The 17,331-nt window shown below is 41.8% G+C and overlaps 1 protein-coding gene across 7 annotated transcripts in view; it reads left to right on the top strand.

The window, feature by feature from the left end:
- Window positions 1–17,331, top strand: part of ITPRID1 (ITPR interacting domain containing 1) — a 462,385-nt gene that overhangs the window by 163,389 nt on the left and 281,665 nt on the right. For 4 of the 7 annotated variants that reach the window (XM_078688262.1, XM_078688263.1, XM_078688260.1 and 1 more), the window contains exon 2: window positions 9,689–9,839. In XM_078688262.1, coding sequence (XP_078544388.1) covers window positions 9,781–9,839 — 59 coding nt within the window. In that variant the 5' untranslated portion in view covers window positions 9,689–9,780. The remainder of the gene's footprint in view (window positions 1–9,688; window positions 9,840–17,331) is intronic. The other 3 variants (XM_078688261.1, XM_078688266.1, XM_078688265.1) reach the window with 1 other exon arrangement.

The raw sequence follows: 17,331 nt of genomic DNA, 5'->3' as shown, positions 1-17,331 counted from the left end.
CCCACCTGCAAGCACCAAACCCTTGGCTCTGCTGTCAGCAGTCTTTTTTTAGTTTAATCCACCCTCTCTACTAGGCACCTAGAGACATTACTGCACTTGCTAAGGGAATCCAGTCTCAGGTAATATCATGTACTTATGGATTAAAGTAAAACACTATTAAGGCTGATGAGTAAGTTTATATCTTTCTAGTTATCAGAGTGTCACACTTACCATGGAAAACCAAACAAAATGCTAATATGGAAAACGATAGTGTGAATACGGAAAACAATACATTCATTTATGAAAACGAAATCATGTCCCTATTAATGAAATCGCCCGTCCTGAACTCCACATCAACCCTGACTCGCAAATACATATCAGGCAAGCTCTGAGACCCAGGCCAAAGGTTACTGATTAACAGTCGCAGGTAGGATGGCGTGTAGCTAGCAGATAATAGCACGAAGAAGAAACTCTAGATCACGCTCACAGATAGGCCCAGTGACATAACAATAGTAAAAGGAGAATGATCCCAATAAATCACACATGACCCCAATAAATCATATTTGCGCTCCGAAAACAACATAAAGTCTGGTGCCACATGACTTAGGAACACATAGCCAATCAGAACACAGCACACGCAGTGATCACATGCTCCTCATGCTGGAGATCTGGACACATTACCCACTAGCCACATTATGTCCACACAAGGTCAAGGCCCACCTGTCGTAACCATTTGACCATTCATTTATGACTCTAAGCCAGCAACCAACATTCCGCACCATGTATGGTGAGCAGAAGAACATTTACAACCTGTTGAAAATTGTATATCAATAAGGATGCCAACTATAAATGTAAATTCAGACAGTCCTCAGACCCTGTGCCTGTAACTGTTCTCCCGGTCACTATGTTTAATCAAAGAAGCTGTTCCTGTTTTAGACACATGCTTCTTGGCTCTTGTTTTTTTCAAGAAACAAACATATAGGGAAAGATTCAAGCAAGTTTTGTGGCATTCCAAATGTCCATCAATGTCAAAAGCAGATGAAGACGAACAGAAGTTTGTGTGTCTTTAATGACACTTTTCTGTTTTTGCACATCAATTATTTATCCTGTAAAACCTCACTTAGTATAAATCTTGAAATTGGAGTTGGAGTTAGTTATCGGACTATATGATTTGCAACATATAGGGCCCTTCTCTTTTGCAGAAGATCAGCCCCAGACACTAAAATATCATGACACAACCCATGCTGGAGATGATCTCAAGAAAAATAAAGAACTATGCATGGGTAACTGTGAATGATGGGGATATTTTTTACCCTGAGGTTCTGACTGATCCGTAAGTCATCATAGATTTGTACGCACTCTACTGACTTAAATATGGAATCAATGGTGTTTTTGAGTTCAGATACCTTCACACCTATTCTTGAGGATTCTGTTGTTGAACAGAGTTTGTTTTCTGTTTGACCAATGTCATCAGTTGAGGAGTTGTTGTTTATTGTTTGCTATATGAGATGTGTGGATGTTCTAACAATGGTATATATTTTCTCTATCCCCGTAACAGATTTCATTCTAGATAGGCCAATTTTACAAGCTAAAAGACATTGTTCGATGCTAGATAATGCAAAAACCCTCGGCCTTAAAATTTGCTGAGTGCAGTTGGTGTCCTGTCCAATGTATTACAAATGCATTGATGTCAACGACACTCTAAATATGGTAGATAGGGAATCTGGTGGATGCCCTTGTACATCGAACTCCAAATAAGGCCTTCTGTCTCTTTGTACCACATCGAAATACAAAAACATTCTTGCAAGCTTCCTACTAGGAATAAATACATTCTTTCTGGTGAAAATGTACCAAGTCCCCAAATCTAGAAATAAATAAATTAGTGCAAGAGAAAGCAAACCTTGACCTGACTACCTTTTCCTTCTAGCTGTCTCGATTGTAATTAAAAAATAATCAGGTGTGCGAGGCCTTTGAGCCACAAAGAAAAGCAGTTATCACACTTCACAGCCCACTGCTAACTCACAACCAGAAACAATGATTCTGTCACATCCTATTGTGTAAGTCTTCATAGCGAGTAATCAAAGATGAGGTCTAGGTACGTTGCTTCTAACATACATATTTTTGTTAACGCATACATCTTTAGTACCATCCATTCTTTCCTTCTCATTATGCAGTTGAGAATTCCTTTAATCTACAAACCGAACAATGATGTTGAAAGAATCTCGTTTATCACTGTTTTCAATTTTAAGATCTTAAAATTGCTCTGGTTTAGGTGGGTATGTTGCTCAATAACTGAGTTAATGACACACTATTTTGGTAGCTATTAATTGACTGATGTTCAGCAGACACACTTGCAAAGTGATTAGACACTGGAGGGAAAACTGCATCCAGTTGCTCAGAAGAATCTAGTTTAGAGAAGTACCTGAGACTAGGTTATACATTCTGACCAAATCTTGGATTTAGCTTTGGGCATAGATTTGCACATTTGATCGACTCCGTCCGAGGCTGGGTTAGATTCTTACTGACCAGAACGGGTTAGACATCTTAAACTAGCCCCACCACCTTACTGTGTATTTTGTTTACATTCCTCTTCTACAGATTTAGCCTCCACATACCATTGTTGAGAGATTTTGGTTTAAATTAAATAAACCCGTCCCTTAATCTCTAGTGTTCTGAAGCTACCTCGGTGGCTTGTTGCATGCTATAAAACCCCGAAATAAATAAATACAACTTGGAATTTCTGGCAAAGCGATTTTTTTCAGCTGGCATAATATTACTCTCTCCTTTGTTTTCCACTCCATTTTGAAACTTGTCTCCTGAATGTCTTCAGGGAGAGATGGAAGAAGATGGAATATCTGAAACTGATTTCAAACAGAGAACTACAGTTGCAGTCTATAAAGACAACCTAAATACAGCCCAGTCACTGATGCATGTTGCCTGATCTTATTCTGAAGAGCTGGCTGGAGAATTTGAAGCCTTCTTAGATTTTAATGCATTTCGCCTATAAGATTAACAATTTTCCAGCTAATTGTCTCAGAGGCATTTATTAAACTTTTAAGGTTTTCTAAAAATGATGTAGAAGAATTGCTTCTTGCCTCTGGGTTCACTGGTGATAACCAGTGCATTGTAAGATGTCCTATCTTCTATTGTGCATCGTCTTACACTGTGCAGCCGGGAACTTCATCAGAAAGAGGTATCAAGTCACTGAACTTTCGGGTGGTTTATTCACACTTTCCATTCTGACACTATTTTCAGTAAAGCAAAGATCAGCAAACTAGCAATGACTAGAACAGGACACACGTGACTTTGTAGGCATTACCTTAGACTCAACCTAGCTTACAGGGCGTTTTCTATTTGATTATTTGAAGTCATAGCATATAATATATGTTTTATTGCTATGCATTGCATTTCAGAACAAATTGAATTTTACCCCAAGTATTCTAGAATTTTGGCAAATTACACATTTGCATTTTTGCGATTCTATTTAATACACCTTTGGTAACTTTATCTTAAATAAATGGTTCTAGATACACAAGCAATATACATAATTGAAATCATTTAACTCCAAAAGGTTTTTACAACATGTAGTTCCCATTTTCATTTTTCGCATCTGTTTGCATTAGTTTTCCTGCTAATTAGACTTTGGGGACAGTGAGACTGCCAATCAGGCTTACAGTGCATGTCTCCTAGCCATATAGCATGGCAGTAGATTGGTTGAAAACCAATTGGCAAATTTATTTTTTAGTATGGCCGCAGTAAGTTGGTGCAGGAAATCCACCAGAGGAATTAAGCTAAATATCATCCGTGGGCTGCAGTTTACAGTTCTACTACCCACATACATGAATGTGAAGCGCCAGATTCAGGCCATCTACTCTGGTCTCAAAGGCTAAAGCCTAAACGCTGTTGTAGCACATGTCAAAAACCTTTAGGTGTGCAGAAGAGCAAACCCTATTTTGAAACATCAGCTAAATCAACACTTAGGGGCCGATTATGATAGAGGATTTTCCGCCTCCTCCGGGCCGGCGGAAGCCACCGCCGGCCCGGAGGAGGCGGAAAATCCTCTGCGGAGTCACCAAAGACCCACCGCCGCATTACGATGGCTGGTGGGTCTTGGATTCTGTCCGCTGCTTTTCCGCCGCGGTCGGAATACAACCGCGGCGGAAAAGCTCTCCTTTGGCTGGCAGTGTCTATCAGACACCGCCAGCCAAATTAGGAAGCATTAGTAAACATGCTTTTCTGCGGCGGTTTTTCCGCCGTGGAAAAGCATGTGTACTTTTGCTTTGGGGGCCCGTTGCGGGCCCCCAGGGCGTAGGCGGGTGGGGGATGCACATGGGGGGTACCTATGGTACCCCCCAGCATTTACATGCACAAAGCGGCAGGCACCGCGCGGTGCCTGCCGCTTTGTGCATGTAAATGTTACACTTGCACTTTTAACATTGCGGCGGGTGCTGCTTGAAGCAGCACCCGCCGCAATGTTAAATATCCAGGATGTGACCGCCGGGGTGGCGGTCACATCCTGATTTGCACGGAGGGACCTCCGCAGTCCATGCGGACGGTCCCTCCACCTCTGGGATGGCGGACGGACGCAAGTCCGTCCGCCATCCTAATCGGCCCCATAGTGTGTCTTATCCACAGAGCTGGGTGCTTAATATATCAAAATGCATATGTTAAATATTAAGAATAGTATGTTGCTACAGTGACTAGCTACAAAATGTTCTCTGCTTAGGCCTCTGAAGTTTTTCTAATGGAGAATTTTAAAGTGTATTTTTAATACATATTAAAACTCAATCATTGGTGAGATTAGATTTTTGCTAAATAGCAGGAAGGTAACTTTAGAAAATATGTGCTGCCTGTAAGTTTTGGTAATAACAACCTCAGTTCTAGAGGGTATAGAACGACCCCCTGCTGAAAGTAAATTGAGCTGACTCTGGGAGAAGGAAGGCTGGGAGAAGTAATCACTCCCTATTTATCCTTCAATTTGGGAATTGGGAGTATTGATAGAAACAGGTAATATCACAAAGGACCAAGCTGAGGCCTGGCTTAAGATGTGAAGCTCAAATTGGGGCCTATTGTAGCAGAGGAGCTGTAGGAAGTATATATTAATTCCGGACTAATCACAAAGCAGGAGCTAATTTACATGATATAAATGGCACCCAATCAAAACACACCACATCAAAACACAACTGGATTTTGGAAGAGACTTCTGTTTGCTTGTTATATGCTTGGAAGAGGACTGAGACCTGCTTCTCCTCCTCCCTGCATCCAAGTTTCTGGGAGTGCTCTCAAGGTGTACAGAAGCTGGTCTCCTGTTACTTTAAGGGACAGAAAAGGCTGAAGAAAAGCACCTAAGAAGAACCAACTGAACACTTGGCAGTAGATTGTATTAGAGTTTATAGAGTATCATGCTAGGAATATGTAATTCAGCTAGACACCCATTGCTGAACTGTGACCAGGACTCCATAAAGCTCCTCCAGCTGTTTGGAGATAACGAGAGTGACCAGGTGGAAGATCGGGGTTTAGAAAATTTGGACCTCTGGAGGTGACAAAGTGCCAAGGCTCCAAAAGTGCAAGTGGATTTACTAGCCAAGATTTACTAGTTTGTTTGGCTCTGAGTTTTTTCAGGCAAAGTTCAAGACCACTGTAGGTCTACCCCCAAAAAACATCCAATCATATGGTGCTATCAATGACTTTAGCATCCGGCCTTAACCTTCTGGAGGGGTTTCAAACTTTCAAAAATGCCTATGTGCTAAAGCAGAAACCTTGACCCGGACAAACATCTAAGGTTTAATGAAAAAAAAACCTTGTTCTGTTGCATTCAGCTTGAAATTGCTCAATTGATGTATATTGGTGCTTTGTATTTTCCTGGTACGTTTTGGGTTAAAAACTTTGAAATGTCAAATCCCCACTTTTAATAATCCAATTTTGCCGATGTATGTGTCATTGTATTAATTACCTTTTTCTTCTTTTCACCAGATTAGCTTGGGAACTTTAATGCTTTGTTTTCTGACCTTAAAATGTTTTGGGTGTTGCTTTAGTACTTAACATATACTTCTCTGAGGAAAAGCCTGCTGGTTTAAGGCATATCTAGCTGGCTACATCCTAGAATTTCGCAATGGAAACTATGTTTTGACTTAGAATAATACTATACTATTACCTTGGTCAGGCATACCCTCCCAAAATAATATTCCAAACTGTTTCAATTATCTTTTCTGAATTTGGGTATATATATATATATAAATGTTTAATATAGCACTGATTGAATTCTAAGGGCCTGATTCTGATGTTGGACGGACCCGGAGTCTGTCCGACACCAGTTTGGAACTCGGACCGGAAGACCTCCTGTCGTCGGTTGCAGCCCAGGAAGTAGGATGCAACTGAACCCTGTTTGGTCGCAATCCGATACTTTACAATGGGAGCATGCATTCAGAACAGAATGCATGCTCTCATTGCAAAGAGCAGAGGTGCAGTTCATCCCTGCACTCGGTGGCAGGAACCTCAAGGTGCCTACCACTGGGTGCAGGTATCAACATGGGGGCACTATAGGTGCCCTCCAGACCGCCATTTGGCAGCCTTGCACCCAGTGGGTCCCTGCTGGGGCCCCCAAAGACAGATTCCCAATGCCTTTCTGTGTCTGAAAGGCCACCAGAGAAAGGCAGTAGGAATCTGCCAGCGTAATCCCTCAGCCGGAAAGAGGGATTACTGCAGGGTTTCTGAATGGCAGACAGGGCTCTCCAAGCCCGTCGGAGGCCGTTCAGAAAACCGATTCGGATTCCCTTCCGTCTGACCCCATCGAAATGTGTCGGTCGGAAAGGAATCCAACCAGCCGATTATGATGCGGGCTGGAGGAATCCGACCACTGGTCGGAGACGTTCCAGCCTGCATCGTAATCGGGCCCTAAGTGTGTATTTTCATTTTATGTTCAGTGGTAACTTCTTTTAAACAATTGTTGTATAATCATTTTCTACCAAAGTATTTGCATTTCATATAAACATTGTCCTTTTTCTTAATTCTATATTAGTGACCTCGTGCCCTTAATACATATATTTTTGCCTCAAACTGTGTGAAATATTTGCCTGTGCTGGATATCAGTTAGGTTTGAGTGGTGACAAGAATTGTAGTTGATACAATGCACATTAAAATCTATGGGCATCTTAATGGCAAAACATCCTGTAGGCACTGCTCAAACCACCTGTGAAAGATGAGACCTCATTAAATAATATTATTCTGAAGTCTCCTTTCTAAAACACTTCCATACGAACCAAGGGCCTCATTATGATGGAGGATTTTCCGCCTCCTCCGGGCCGGCGGAAGCCACCTCCGGCCCGGAGGAGGCGGAAAATCCTCTGCGGAGTCACCAAAGACCCACCGCCGTATTACGATGGCTGGTGGGTCTTGGTTTCTGTCCGCAGCTTTTCCGCTGCGGTCGGATTACAACCGCGGCGGAAAAGCTCTCATTTGGCTGGCAGTGTCTATCAGACACCGTCAGCCAAATTAGGAAGCATTTGTAAACATGCTTTTCCGCGGCGGTTTTTCCGCCGTGGAAAAGCATGTGTAACTTTGATTTTGGGGGCCCGTTGCGGGCCCCCAGGGTGTAGGCGGGTGGGGGGTGCACATGGGGGGTACCTATGGTACCCCCCAGTATTTACATGCACAAAGCGGCAGGCACCGCGCGGTGCCTGCCGCTTTGTGCATGTAGATGTTAAACATGCACTTTTAACATTGCGGCGGGTGCTGCTTGAAGCAGCACCCGCCGCAATGTTAAATATCCAGGATGTGACCGCCAGGGTGGCGGTCACATCCTAATTTGCACGGAGGGACCGCCGCTGCCCCTGCGGACGGTCCCTCCACCTCTGGGGTAGCGGACGGACGCAAGTCCGTCCGCCATCCTAATCGGCCCCATAGTGTTATCTTTAGAATACATCGCATCCATGTTGCTGCTAAGCACCTGGAACTTCACTGTAATTGACAACGTGGATTTCGAGCTGTGTACATTATTATTCTTATTCTTGTTCCTGTTCCTAGTCCTATTCCTGTTGCTGTTGCTGTTGCTGTTCCTATTCCTATTGCTATTCCTTTTCCTATTCCTATCCTTATCTATTGCAGTTAGTAATGCTCCTTAATTTACCGCTACTTTAACAAAAGCACATCTGCAAGGCAGTCCTACCTCTTATCAAAACAAATGTTGGTATTCTGACCTCCAAAAAGACTGCTACTTACAACATACTACCAAAGGCACCAAAGAGCCAGAAAGTTCTGTTTAGTCAGAAAATGAAGTCATTTCTTTCCAGATTTGCTTTGAAGGGTGGCCCAGAGGCCTCTGGCCATTAAGAATACAGAGGGATTCCCAGAGTAGTTCATTACGTTAGTTGAGGGAAGAGATTTCTTGGCCCTTCATATGACAACCCCTTGGAAAAAAAACCATTAAAAAAAATTCTATTGCCGCCACGGAAAGGCATCTGATTTAGCCCATCATATTATGGCTGGCGGTGTCTGATAGACACCGCCACCATATGAACCCTTTTCCACCACGGTCGCAAAGCGACCGGGGCGGAAAAGTGGTGGACGGTGTTTCCGTCCGCCGCGGTCCCCCCCCCGCCATAGTAATATGGCGGGGGAGGGAAATGGGTGGCAGAAGGACAAGGATGTCGGGCGGATCGCCACCGCCAGCATGGAGGTGACGACCTGCCCGACATCCTAATGGGCCCCTAAGCGAGGTGATTTTTCTTTTGAACAATGTTGGACATCATGCCATCTTTGACCCCTCGAGGGTCCATAAGCGGTTGCATCACTCATTTTCTTTGTCCTGAAGAAGACCCGCAAGCAGAGGTCTACACTAATCCTCCACGCATAGGTTGGGTCGAAACGTCGACACTACCTAATAACTGGCCTGGACTGTGTAACCATTTGTCCCAGCTGTTGGATTGTGCACCCTTTTCTTGAGCAACCGTCAATTGCAAGATTACTTGTATTTATGTTTATTATTGATACATTAAAAGAGAAAAAAATATTGAAATAAAGTTGTTTCCTTCTCCCAAAAATGATTTTTTTCTCTGGTGTATACGTAGAAAATGCATATTTTGCTCTCTCACAATGAGTGATGTGCTCAACTTATTGTGACAAACTATGTGTGTTGGCTTCTCTACTATTTAAAGGTGCACCATAGTGCATACAGGAAAAGTGCACCTTATGTGTAATAGGGCCCCAGATGTGTTCTTGCACCCTTTATTTTACTGAGTAACATTTGCAATGTTTTTCAGAAATATCTTTGATCTGTTTCATGCACACAGTTATTTTTGTAGTATTAAGTAGTTCTTCACTGTGTGTGCATGGGCTTGCAATTTAAAATGTTGACCCAGAAAATCACTGCTGCCTTATAAGCTACTATCCTGGTTCTCTTTCAGGAGAATTGGGTAATCCTTTCTATTCATATTTTCAACATGCGTACACCTCTGAAATTGAGCGCCATTAGACAAACGTTCTATGCGCTCCTAAAAGATAAGCAATTAACCACCACCTCAACTTTCTAACATTGATCTCTGATTTTGAGCAGCATAGAGAAAGTCAGTCAATACATCAAAAGTTCTAGGACTTGGACTTGATTGTATAACACAAAAACATGTTGTCAATGGAAATATTTTCAGGTCTGTCAAAATATAAAAATACATATTTCAATGGTATTATTTATAGTGTTGATTATTTTGTTTCCCAGTAGATCATGAAAGTGACTCATTGATTCGTTGCCATGTGAGACCTACCACCCTTGACCAGCCCGAGTAGCGTTGCTCAGCAGATGAACAAAAAATGGACTCCCATGCACAGGGGTTGCTCAGTGGAACGCTTGCAACTGAAAAAGCAGGCTGGTGAGAACATGTTTCTTTCAATACTTAAAGCAGAATATAATGAATAATCAATTTCAAGTTTGATTTTTGTCTACTTTTTCAAAACACAAGATCTTTTCCTGGTCTAATGCAATGAATAATGAACACGCTCCTCAACTCTCCCAGATGTGTTGGAGCTAAAGGACAGTTTGGAGGCATTTTTGGTGGCTCTTGTCACTTTAGTAGCTATTAAAATTTGTCTTAAAATGCGTTTTGATGTGTAGTTAGAGATGTGAGTCTGCCACAAGATGTAGGACAAGTCGCAGCTGCAGTGCAACGTGTACCGCAAATTAATACCTTCTAATGCTACGTTAAATATACAAGGTTGAAGTCAACATGTCTTTGATGATACCGCTGGTGTGCACTTTTTATATTTTTTATGATCATATTATTCTCTGTTCGGCGTAGTCTGGTCATCGAAATGTACGTAGCTTTTTGTGAGGGAAGCTAAAGGCAATCTCATTATGCTTTCAGGAAAATAACTAGCCCACCCATTTTTTTCCCCTGGCAACAGTAAGGCTCTATGGCGATAGTCTCTTATATCCCTTTAGCAACCCCCCCCCATGTATCGAGTTAGTTAATTCCATGCACAGGCAAAACTCTACTTCTGTAGGAAAGTGAACCCTTACCTAAGTTAATTACTCCTGCATCCAGCAACATGTTTTTGTGTCGATATAGGGCTGTAGCACTTGTGTGTAATTGCCTAAGAATCGTAACAATTCTACTGACACCCCAATTTATATTTACCTCATTCAAGTAGGCTCAAATTCTACAAAAAGGAGCTGAGGCACGAGAACTGTGTCTTTTCAAAAGAGCATTTGTTCGTCTTATTATGAAAGTAAGTCATATTGAGTTGTGGCTATCAACCTTATACCGTCTTAGATATATGGTATAATCAGACATTTCTGTACCGTCGTAAGCAAGTCCCTAGTAGGTGGCAGACTAAATGAAACTATAAAGTAAATATTATGGGACTTAGAAAAGGACTGCATAAGCAAGCCATCCTTGCAGTAACTGGGCTAAGTTCTGGAATATACTACCACCATTATCCCAATAAATTTGTGGTCAACTTCCATTTCTCATAGAAACAGACCTCACTCATAATGTAGATTATTTTCAACATTTTAATTTCTTTAGATTAGTATTCTGTAGTATGCTATTCGTAACTTGATATTATCTTACCAATTAACCAGTATTAAGATGGTATGTGAAGATATTGTTCTATATATGTGTGTGGTGAGATTCTGCCTAGCTTCATGTAGATGTTTCATTTTCATTTTGTGTAAAAAATCTGTCTAAATACATATTTATGTCCACTTCTTTGTCTCTATCTACGTATATGACCGTTGACTGAGTATTCTTGTGTTGCTTAGATCAGTGGTTCCCAAACTTTTGTCTCCTGAGGACCCCCACTGAATCACTACTGGAGGCCGGGGACCCCCAAGCAATTTTTACAATTTAAATTTCAAATAATTAAAACAGTAATTCGCAAAAAATACACAAACAAGTACACACCAAACAAATACTTGCATTACTAAAGCTTTTATTATTTTATCTTGAAAAGTATGCACAAATAAAAACATTTTAATGGGAAGGATGGTGCTGCATCTCGGCGACTAACTTTTCAATGTTAATTAAACACTCAAGTGCTCCTCCTGGTCCGAGGTGCCGGAATGCTGGTGTTTTGCCTTTTTTTTTGCAGAGTTTTATATAGCGCGAACTTGACCCGAATCGGGTATCAGAGCGCTTTACATAGCACCAGCTACGTTACATGAGGACACACATTCATTTTTGTTCATGTTAGTGAGAATAAAATCAGTGATCTCATATGAGTGTTGTGATACTGCAGGAAGACTGTGTATACAAGATGATAGGTGTAATATGGAAAACAGGATGAAGCAGCACAAAAATCTTGTTCCCTTTCAGGATATCTTTACTAATCTTGCTGCCATAACAAATTGCTTACCAAACAGTTCACGAAATCTGAGCTCTGGGACCTTATAGTCTTTGTTGAGCTAAGTGCAAATACAATCCAGACCCTGCACAGAAGCATCTCTGTTGCTGCACCAAACAAACTCTGTGCACCCCCATCCCCTTCGTTTAGTGTTGGCCATAATCTAGCAACCAGAGTCCATGGCAGAGAGTATCCGGTTTAGGTCAATCTAACTCACGTAACTTTAGGAATCAATACCAGCCTCACAACCTGCCTTCCAGCGAGTCTTGGAAGCAAGCCAGGAAACATGCACTGGGCCCAGATAAGGAAAGTGGGTTCTGTCTGGCACCAAGATCCAACCAGTCTCCCAAAGCCCCATCCAGCCAATAGATGTACTTCATCTGGACTTATAAGAAAGCTGTGCCCAGAGAGATGTTTAAAAGGGATTTTATCTGCAAGGACCTGACATAAATACTGGAAAAATCGCCTCTACAGTAACCTTGAAGGAGGTAGCTCTATGGACCAGTGTGAAGAAACAGAGGGCCCTATCTGCCAAGATCCAGAAAGGAAGGCTTGTGGACTGCAGCCTGCATGAGATTGTCAAAAATAAATGAGCCATCCAGAACCCACAGGTACCCTGTTGCCACCTCAGAACTGATGATCCAACTTCAGACTGGTCTATGAAGCAGAGGAAATATTCTGGGACAGCAAACTAGGAAACATGATAATTTATAGTCAAAACCATACATTGAAGCACCCACCTGTGCCCCCTTTGAACAGTTGTAGAAACGCAGCAAAACATTGAGTTTCCAAGAAAAGCTGACACACTCATTAGATGACATTAGATATGGTGCCCAGGTGATAAATGTACCAGATAAGTGATATTATTGTGTTTTACTAACTGTTGATTTTGTGAAATTATTTTAACTGCAGTACTCTCCTACCTGTAAATAAAATCCCTCCCCTTTTTCAAAGATACAGCCCTGTCTGTACATAAGACTATTGAGTGTAATTATTTCTGTCACACCATATCAGAGTTCCAAATACTGAAGATCCCCGGAGTGCAAGTCTTCACTACACTTCCTCAGTACCCTTGTAAAGTCAAGCACGAAGAGAACATAACTAGGAGTGAAATAATTCCACAAGCCTCAGGCCATGAGTGGTGACGACAATACTACCCAAAGATGCTGTCCAATAAGGACTAACTGTGCTTGAAACCAGAGATAAGGTTTGTCACTCAAAGGCTGCCTAGCTGCAATGGCCTCTTTCCAAGAATGTTGTCTATACACTCTGAAAAGGGTTAATGTGTCACCAATGAAGGCCTCAAGAATCTGGGATACCTCGAGCAGAGAGAGCGCTGGCAGCGGCCCCGTACGCTCCTGAGATGGCTTTACTAATGTGTGGGACATGAATACATTCCACTGTAAGACAAAACCAAACATAACATAATCAGAAGCACTGCCTTATGGCGGGGTAGACTCATTCTACCAGTGCTCTCTGGGGATGAGGAGCTGCAAGTTTAGAAATAAGCAGAGCAGGAGAGATTGGGAAATGCACTTTTATTCTCAGACACGTAAGAGTGGCGAGGAAGGCTCGGCCTGTGATTTGGCGGTTTCGAGGTATAATGCTGCAAACACCATTATGTTATACTTGTAATGGCCACGTCCGCCAATACCTTGGTCTAGTATCGCTTTTGCTGGCAGAGGCGTCACTGCGCATCAACGAGACAAACACTGCTTGCAGCCTCTGGAATCCAAAGTTTCAGGAAGGTTTTTTTTTAACAACTTCCAAGAAACTTACCGGTTTGCTATGCTTGAATTCCTGAGACCGGAGCTCTGAATCTGAGCTGCCTGCTACAGTCCCACACACAGCCTCTGCGCACTGTACAGCCAGAGCCCCTCGCTGTCATTCACAAGGTTTGTAGCAGCGCATGGGCGCTTGAAAGGTGTTTTCGAAGAAATTATGCAGAGGAGACGTGCAGATTTAAAGGTGAAGTACCTTTATTTCAGTTGAAAGCTTGCACGTGAAACAAAAGGATTCACTTAGCGCTTCAGTATTGATGATGAAAGGCACTCCAGTCCGGCGGACCCCCTGGGAATGTGTCACGGACCCCTGGGGGTCCGCGGACCACAGTTTGGGAAACGCTGGCTTAGATCACTGCCCTTCTTTAAAAAGCTGCTCTGATAGCAGGTGCAAGCGAACCATTGTAATAAAAAATATGAGATGAGTATTTACATCCAATCTAGCTTCTCAATACATATTGGCTCCCACTTCGAGTCTTGGTCATGCGTGTGTGATCCCAAATGTATGCCGAAATTTAGTGTGGTCCATTTGGAATGCTATGTGATGTAAACTTTCCACGAATGAGCACTTTGAAAAGCTGGATTGCATGATTGGGATTTGTCTCCTATTTACAGGATATATCTTTTGAAATATAAATAAATAATTTTGATAATAACTTTAGTGCCTTTTGACGAATCTTTATAAACCTTTTTAAAAAAAAGTGTATCCACCTCAGCTCCTTCCTAAAAAATTTCAGTATGATCCACCGAGCAGGGACTGAGAAAAAGGTGGGTCCAAAAAAGCATTTTCCCATGCAATTCACCACTGAAATTTTAAGAAGCATTTTTGAAAAAAACGCTGAACAGAATTACAAAAATAAAATGGCATCAAGCTATAACTTTTCTCACAAAGGTTGCTTTTTGTGGTGTGGTTGAAATCTGTTCAGGCATGTTTGAGAAATTGGACTTTAAAAAAGAATAGAGATATCTAGATGGTTGGTCTCACAGGAGTACTACAAATTAAAAAGTAGAGCTTTCTGATTAGCCGTGAGGGCTTTTATCCCTTTAGCCAGGTTTTGCCTGACCATAATATTACAGGATAAGGGACTCCGTCCCATATCCTGAATTTAAGAAAAAAAGAAACTATAAGGGGCAGGATAAGGGCACCTTACCCCCCCTGGCCCTTGTATGGAGTCCCAGAGGAATCCCCAGGGGGATTAATTTCAAGAACATTGTGCTGGAGGTCCTGTGGCACTCTAGTGAAACCCAGCGAGGCACCTGTGAGGAACCTCAGGAATGTCACGGGACCAGGCATGGCCCTCCCCATGGGCCAGGGTACCATGAAAAAAAATGAAATGAGGGGTCGATATCATGTGGGGTTGTGCAAACATTGGGGATTGGTCAGCAGTGGTGTGTTGACCGCCAAGGGAGGATTGGCTGTCCACGGGGGCAGGATACAGGGCCTTTCTGAAGGCCAGGTCCTGCGACAACCCAATACTAAGCGGGACCAAACTGTGTGGTGGATAGTTGGTTTTAGTCCCTGCTGGCAACCCCACAGTGGATACAGCATTTGGCCATGTACGATGATGGATTGGTTACCTGAGGGGGTTGGGCCCAGGGGCTGGATTTATCCAACCTTTTATTGCTGATGCTCAAAAGGTATGCTCTTTTCTAATTTAATTTAGTTATTTTTATTTTTGGTTTCTTGCAGCATAAAAAACAACATAGCACAGACGATCATAAAAATTAAGATGACTGAAAAACTTCTTAGTACATGCTCTTTCTGAAGCATGTTGTTTGAAGGCACCAACTGTACAATTTTCAAAAGTGCAAGGCAGAAAGAGCAGATATATTTCACAGTAACATTCAAATTAAATTCCAGAGTATATGATTAATTTGTGCAGTTCCTGATGCATGATATCTAAAGTGCCCGCTGGGCAATTTCCAAGCTGCACTGTGCAAAGCGCCAAGTGCATATATATATTTCACAATTAAATTTCAATTAGATATGTTTAGACAAGCAGGCTGCGCTTGCTACCTACACTCAAATTGTTAGAAATTGATTCCAGCCTAATTTTCATAATAACCACTTTCTAAAGTGCTTGAGATGTAAATGTTTGTTGCAAAAATACATTGTTTAAATATAGTGCTACAGTGATCTACTCTAGTCAGTCCAGTCTCAACCTCCATATTCTTATTTCCCCACTACTGCAGCTCAGAATGAACGGAGAGGAACACTTCCAAACTTTGAAAAAGCTTCTTCCTTTGACTACACATTTTGCATACACCAACTCCTCGGAGTAAACATTATTTATTTTCTTGAACCACGCTTGCAGTAAAGGTGGTTAAGCTGATTTCCAAAGAGCAGTAATTATTGGCCTTGCCCAAGACATTGCGGTGAATCACTAGCAGTGTGCCTGAGCTGGACGTTACCCAAATGCCGTGAGCAGCCTATAGCCTATAATAATACTGCATTAAAATCTACTGAATATATTTTCCCCAAGAAGACCCACATACACCTCAGAAGCCCCTCACCAGAAAGTTTTCACCCTGTTACATTCCCAGATCATATGAATCTAGCTACCATGCTCTGAACATCTATGACATTTCTCAGATCTATTTGAATTCCACTTATGTAACAGAGCCGGGGTATAAATATCATTTATCGAGCGTACAATTGCATTTTCCAAACGTTAGGGCCCCTCAGAATTTTAGAACCAAAGACAGAAGCTTCCAACCATTGCTCCTTAGTTAAATTCAGTGTATTCTCTTGTGTTAATTTACTTTGTACAGCGCAAAACTGATCCTGAAAATGAGACTCTCCTGAACTCAACCACTATATCCACTATCTCTGTTTTATATAACCACTCATATATTGAAAGACAATCTCCTAGGTTATTTCAATTTGCAACGATTGATATTTCCTTAAAATAGATTTGAACTGCAGATATGACAACCTATTTTGCACACAGAGTATCAGTAGACTGAAATGGGCTGCTTACCAGTAAGTCAGAGCTTTGTTGACTATCCACCTCCTGACTTTGCCCAAATTGCGCTTCTCTAATCTAGCAGCTACGCCTAACAGTTCGTTGGTACACAAACTTTTAACAGGAGTTTCGGCATGGATGCTGAGGATTCGTAACCTTTGAATAGTTGAAAAAGCCAAAAGCTTTGTGATTCTTTTCTTGGAGGAGATTAGGATCTAATCAAAATACAGCTCCTTCAAACAAGGCCCATAGAAAAGAATTGTCAAAAGTCTTTCATTTAGCCAAATCAACATACTCAGTGCTATTAAGGAAATACAAAAGAAATCTACACACATTAATAATGAAAAAAGAATGGAATGACAAGGACATCATGGGGGTTTGGTGACTTCCTGTTGAGCGGGGTGTGGACGAAATAAAGGTGTAGTACAACTATCTAAATACAATGTGATAGGAAGCCAGAGAAATGCACGTTTGGCTGCCAACTGGGCAGGAAAAACAAAAGCATTATCAAGTCTATGATTATGACATATATTATACCACCATGCTTTAAAAGAAATATTAGAGAAATTTTTCCAGTTAACAGTAATCTGTTGAAACGCAACAGCTAATAACAAATCCACAATGCGACCACAAAGAGTAGTTCCATCCCAACAAGGAGAGAGACTACCCAAAAACAAGTTAATTGGCGATAAGGGAATACAAGTGTGAAAATAACATTAATTTGGGCCCAAACCTGTAACCAAAATACATGTACATCCTTGCATAAAAAGAGC

This window comes from Lissotriton helveticus, chromosome 4_1 (genome assembly GCF_964261635.1).
Source record: "Lissotriton helveticus chromosome 4_1, aLisHel1.1, whole genome shotgun sequence".
Lineage (NCBI taxonomy): Eukaryota > Metazoa > Chordata > Amphibia > Caudata > Salamandridae > Lissotriton > Lissotriton helveticus.
This window is presented reverse-complemented; position numbering and strand designations above follow the sequence as displayed.